Source organism: Cryptotermes secundus, unplaced genomic scaffold, assembly GCF_002891405.2.
Source record: "Cryptotermes secundus unplaced genomic scaffold, Csec_1.0 scaffold2553, whole genome shotgun sequence".
Taxonomy (NCBI): Eukaryota; Metazoa; Arthropoda; class Insecta; order Blattodea; family Kalotermitidae; genus Cryptotermes; species Cryptotermes secundus.
This window is the reverse complement of record NW_019745135.1, coordinates 171,014-177,625: the sequence shown is the minus strand read 5'-3', so window position 1 is coordinate 177,625 and position 6,612 is coordinate 171,014. Positions and strand designations below refer to the sequence as shown.

At 39.0% G+C, this 6,612-nt stretch overlaps 1 protein-coding gene across 4 annotated transcripts in view; it reads left to right on the top strand.

The window, feature by feature from the left end:
* LOC111875071 (condensin complex subunit 2) overlaps positions 1–6,612 on the top strand; it is a 51,680-nt gene that overhangs the window by 17,227 nt on the left and 27,841 nt on the right. For all 4 annotated transcript variants that reach the window (XM_023871119.2, XM_023871117.2, XM_023871116.2 and 1 more), the window contains 2 exons: positions 3,344–3,523; positions 4,788–4,880. In XM_023871119.2, the coding sequence (XP_023726887.1) occupies positions 3,344–3,523; positions 4,788–4,880 (273 nt within the window). The remainder of the gene's footprint in view (positions 1–3,343; positions 3,524–4,787; positions 4,881–6,612) is intronic.

The following is a 6,612-nucleotide window of genomic DNA, read 5'->3' as shown; positions in this document are numbered from 1 at the left end:
TATATCAGTGTGTTATACACCATCGTCAGAATCCTATAGTAACTACAATCAAGATGGTGCGCCCTTACCTTTGACTTTGTATCAATCTACAGAATTATCTTCATAGTCCTTGACCAGGGTCAAGGAGCACCATAAGCATACCCACCTTGATCATCCAGGCAAATCAATCAAGATATACTGATATATTGAGTTTCTGGACTTTATCCATCATCCTGGTTTTTAAGATAACAAATTTATTTGTTATCTTAAAAACCAGGACGATGGATAAAGTCCAGAAACCCAATATATCAGTGTGTTATACACCATCGTCAGAATCCTATAGTAACTACAATCAAGATGGTGCGCCCTTACCTTTGACTTTGTATCAATCTACAGAATTATCTTCATAGTCCTTGACCAGGGTCAAGGAGCACCATAAGCATACCCACCTTGATCATCCAGGCAAATCAATCAAGATATACTGATATATTGAGTTTCTGGACTTTATCCATCATCCTGGTTTTTAAGATAACATATTTATTTGTTATCTTAAAAACCAGGACGATGGATAAAGTCCAGAAACCCAATATATCAGTGTGTTATACACCATCGTCAGAATCCTATAGTAACTACAATCAAGATGGTGCGCCCTTACCTTTGACTTTGTATCAATCTACAGAATTATCTTCATAGTGTGCATCCTGTTGTGTATTCAAACATATATAGACTTTTATATCTGCTACATGTTTTGATCACATAGGAACATCATCAGGCAGTTAATATAGGAATACATCTAGTCATTGAATTACTAATATGGATCCATACTACTGCAACGTATCATACTACGTAGGTAATTCAATAAGTAAGTTACAAATGGATATAGAACTTAAACAAATAAGAGTACTGATTTGAAAAATGCTTTTATTTCCCAACATAATCTCCCTGTACACTGAGGCACTTGTCCCAACGTTTGAAAAGCCCCTGAAAACCAGCAGCATAAAATTCTTTGTGCTGCTGTCAGAACCAGGCAGTGACTTCCCTTTCTACAGCTTCATCATCGGGAAAATATTCAGCTGAAAGATGATGTTTAAGAGGGCCGAACAATTGGAAGTCGCTTGGAGCAAGGTCGGGTCTAAACAGAAGATGCTTGAGGACTTCCCACTTGAAATTTCGCAGCATCTCATTTGTCTTGTTGACAGTATGGGGACGCACATTGTCATGCAAGAGCAACACGCCTTTCTTGAGGAGTCCTGGTCGCTTTTGTTGAATGGTCTTATGAAGTTTCCAAGCGACTTCCATTTGCTCGGCCCTCTTAAATGCCATCTTTTGGCTGAACATTTTCCTGACGAAGCTGTAGAATGGGAAGTCACCGCCTGGTTCTGACAGCAGCCCAAACAATTTTATGCTGCTGGTTTTCAGGGGCTTGTGAAACGATGGGGCAAGTGCCTCGATGTACAGGGAGATTATGTTGAGAAATAAACGCATTTTTCAAATCAGTACTCTTATTTGTTTCAGTTCTATATCCATTTGTAACTTACTTATTGACTTACCCTCATATATGATAAGGGAATTTGCCTCACATTACATAATAAGTATTATAATTAAGTATGCAAAATATAGAATATATGCATGTATACACATGTATCTAGGATATATACAAGTATGTTGATTATTTGTGAAGAATATCACAAAATATTAAAATATTTAAAATTATTAAGGTTAAAGGTTATTAAAGTATATAGTCCAAGCTTAATTCCAAGGTTCTAATGCCACAGTGTAGTATTAAGCATAGTATTGTCTAATTCGTGGATCCTTGTTAAAGTGTCCATGTTGTAAAACAAGTCATAAAGCCCAGGGGTAAGTGTAGATGTATATAGGTCTATTATGATGTGTAACACTAACAGTATGCATATTTCACCGATGTGAGTTGTGTTATTTTGCGGTCATTAATATGGCATATGGGGTTCTTAGCCTGGGCATATATATACCAGATATATACTACACTGTGCATTGGTTCAATTAAAATACTTATTATGTACCTTGTGGCAACTTCTGTTATCATATAGTATAACACTTTGCAGTAGTATGGATCCATGTTAATAATTCAATGATGAGACATATTCCTATATTAACTGCTTGTTGATGGTCCTATGTAACCGAAACATGTAGCAGAAATGAAGGTTTAATTATAAAACATTAAATCTAGTGTACCTTTTTGTTCAGGTGATGGTTTAACCTAACTATATACATCTACAGAACACCGGTATCCTTTCCACAAAATTCCGATATGCGGACTGCATGATGAAAGAGGAGGCTGAGATTTATGTCTGTCTCAGCAGCATGAACAGAGAGGATGACTTCTGCCTAAGTAAATTATTGAAGTCTCTCACCTTTCCCATGACAGAACATAGGAAGCCTCCTGCTTAGGATTTCTTGTGTGGGGTTCTCTACCATGGCGATTGGTCTTGGCGTACACTGCCGTTTTCACGGAACTGATGCTGCTTTTATCAGGACACCAATTTGCCCTGTGGGTCCTCCTTCCTCTTCTTCTATTCATCCCCCTTCCATATCCTGCATTTGGCCCCAGTTGGAGTCCTGTCTGTCTTCCCACCAATGTTAATGTGTTCCTTTGTTTTTACTTGATCCTATCATCTTTCTCGATATTTGAACTTGGTTCCAGATAGTGCCATATCTGTCCTCCCATGTGTGCTCTGCCCACTGCTGTTGTAACTCTCCAGGACTACGTACACCTCTCACTGGTCACTCATGCTTCTCTCTCTCACCTCTCTCTTGTGTTTAGAGTGGTCCATATTTCTTCACTCTTGTTCTTACACTGACTGTCTCTGTGGTCTAGTGGTCAGAGTTCCTGCCTACAGATCCAGAGGTGCTACCAGATTTTCTGAGAAGTAGTGGGTCTGGAACGGGTCCACTCAGCCCTGTGAGGATATTTGAGGAACTGTTTCAAGAAAATAGTGGTGCCAGTCTATGAAACCAAAATTAACGGCCGTGGGGATCCATTGCGCTGACCATGCGACATCCTCTATCCACAGAAGGTTGGCTGACAAGCGGCAGTCCCTCAGTCAGTATAGTTCACTTGCTGACTCAAGCCACGGAGTTTGTTTTTGTTTTTTGTCCTTGCACTTAGTTTCTGCAGGGCTCCTATCCATGCCTATATGCATACCATTTTCTTAATGGTCAGCTTACTCTTCTAGCTTGATTGCCTTACTCTTCAGCCACCTTTAACCGTGAAGATGGAGGAAGTACATTTTTTTCGAAACATGAGCAAACCAGGCTGTACAGAGTCACATCGCAGAAGACAGTACAGCCCACAGATGTAAATGTAATTGTTTTATTAATGTCTTAGAATGACGATGATGCAGAACGTATGGAACGACGACGCAACGCTCAGATTGAGTTACGTCAACGTGATGTCACTCCTCCTGGATCAAGTAAACGGAAATCAGTAGGAGGGTCAGTTGCGGGACTGTCAGCAGCACAGTTAGCTGAACATTATGCTAACTGTATTAAGCTCTCTGCTGAGAATGTAAGTCTGCGTCTGTGCTCAAATAGATATGTATTATTTGTATAGAACGGTTTAAAATTATGAAGAGTGCCGTCTTCTGGGATGTGGCACCGTCTAGTTCTTGTGTGAACCAGCGTTCCTCCAAAACATCGGTTCACGCAAGATCTACACAGTGCCACATTCCAGAAAACTGCATTATTTGTAGTCACTGCTGTGAAGACCTCAGATCTTACATACATTTAAAATTATTTTGCTAGGGTCCAGTGGTGGGCTGTTTTTTCTTTGATTTTGTTATTTAAGAGTGCTGTCAATATGAAGACTACAGCATCAAAGATGAAATGGTTCATGAATTTGAAGTGGTTAGTGGAAAGAAGATTGGCAGGAGAGACAGAAGCAATCAGAGTAAACCTGCTCCAATTTTGTGATTATGGTAGTGAAGACATCAGATTCCATAAAAGACACGGAGATTCTGTGACTAGTAGGGTGATGGACCCTGCTCCATTTAGTTAGTTAAATGATCGTATTATTATTATTACTATTTATTATGATTTTCATGTTTAGAATTTTCAGTACTATGTCTTACAGTACATAAAAAAGGTAATGTATTCAGTGATGAATTAGAAATGGAATCTACATAATTCAAGTGGCAGCCAATAAAATATTAAAGATTATTATTGCTGCTGTTTAGGTTATTAAGATTGTTCTAAAAAGCACAGTATTTAACAAATATAAGTAAATGAGATATATTGGTGCAATAATTTTTAACAAAGAAACAGCAGCACTGGCTGATGAAATGATTGAACAGGACAAAGCTTGTTGGTACAAAACTAATGCTTATGACTTGTATTCTATGCATGTCCAGTTTTATTCTTGGCTGAGACTCTGACTTCATGACATGTTTTTATGGTTTTTCTCAGTCCCTCTAGGCCAGGGCTGGAATGGTACTGCAAGTTAGGTCATGGCCACTTCCATATCTTTTTTAATTCATTATTCACTTATCGTACTGTTTAGTGCTTTATAGTCTAAGATGCTGATAGCATAATTAAATGAACAAGCACATAGATACCTAAAGCAGGGCTTACTGTTATTGCAACATTTGTGAACTCTCCTTAATATGGAAACATTTGATTTCAGAATGTCATCAAACCCTTATGTTCAAATTATGTTGTAGCTTACTAGCTGTGGGCAAGGATCTACTGTATGGTTTCTATTTTATATTTTATCCAAGATTTGTGTGATATTCAAGTTGGTGTATCTTATCAAATTTGTGATACCTGTGTTTCAGAAAATCAATGCAAGAAATGCCTTTAGTTTACAGCTGATTGACTACATGGCAGTGATGTTGAAGAAACAAGACACCAAAATGGATAACTTCCAGGTAAAACATTTGTCTCATTTAGCGCTCTCTTTGTGCTTTTGTGGCCATTTTGGACCAGTTACTGTTGGGTTTGTGGTGTACATGTCTTTCAGATGCATTGTGTTACATCTTCTGCAGAGAACTGAGATCTTTAATAAGTTAAGTTAAGACAAAAGTGGCAATCATCATCATTCATTCATTCTTTATCCAACAAGGTGTGTCATCTTACGCAAAATCTCCATTCTATGTTCTTTTATCCTCTCATAAACGATCTTTGTTTGCTCCTTCTGTACTCACCTTTATGCATCTTCCTTCCCTTCGCCTACCCACTTTTTTTTTGAGCTCCCCAGCAAGCAATTTATTAAAATGTATTAACTTTCGAAATTATCGAAGGGATCTTACTGTTGTACATGTGTAACACATGTTAATATCACTGTATCTCTATTTAGACCAACCTCTATAGTGTTCATTCTTTTACATTTTGCTTAATCCTCAATAAGACACCCCCTGAAATCATACTCTGGCAGGTACATGGCATACTTTATACACCACTTTAGGTTTATAGAATTACTCATTGGTGTGAATAAACCATGCATTCTTTATTAAAATTCTTATATATCTCGTTGAACTTAAACTGTAGTTATTTCACCATTCATAACAGTAGAACTCGAATACAATTTTTTGAAGATACTTGCAACTGAATTCTTATGCTGTTCAGTGAATGTATGTTTACGAATATGTACGTGACATATGCATGAACATTTTGGTTGCATTTCTTGCATTCTAAAGTTCTGTCCACATATTATTTTGCTCTCATGCCTTCCACACTTATTTTCTCACTAGTTTTCAACATGACCATCTTTCACTCTCATTGGTTTCTCAGTATTTTTTAAAGAATTTTGCCACTTCAGCCTGTAATGACTTTATTTAGTCCTTTTGAATAATGGTCTATCCTGGAATGGTAAAGAAATTGTTATTTGATCCCTACCCTGTACTTAAGCGAAAACAAAACTGCCACTGGATGGCACTGGGTTTTATGAGCTATAGAATAATGTAGCATGTAGACATGTTACTAGGCAGTAGGGCACTGCCAACAGCTGAAGAAATGGACCCAGGGCAATAGTGGGTCCTGGAAGAAGTTGGCTGCTGCCTACAGACAGATGACCCACCGCACAATTCCTGCATAATGTCAGGGACCATGCAGGAACAGTGTTGCAAGAGGAGCCCCTAAAGGACGGATGCTCGAGATGAGACAGTGGACGCACCAGTGAGGCAACAGTGGAATAAGGGGCCGTGATTTAAAGGAGCAGCTGTGTCTGAGGAAGGAGGGGACAGCTGACATTATCTTAAGGAAAACCGTACAGCTGAAGGTCATGAAGCAAATAGTCGGGATTTCCATCAGGTTACAGAAAGTGAGTTACTGGACATTGTGGAGGGGTTAGTTCCCTCCAGAATGAAAGAAGAGACCACTAACAACAGCTTAAGTGCCATGGATGTAGGATCATTGACCACTCTTAGAACTTTTGCCTGCACCGACCGGTGAAAGATGATAGTGATAAAGCTGGACCAGCTGGGACCTTACGAGGTAACCGCTCGGGATGAGCAGCATTAAGGAGGGAGTGGTGGGAGCAGGTGCAGAATAATCTGTACTGAGCCATGGGGAAGAAAGGCCAGACTGATCCCTTAAGGAGGGAGTAATGTAGCTTGTAGTCCCATTACTGTGTAGCAGCCGCAAAACAAATAGGTTCACATG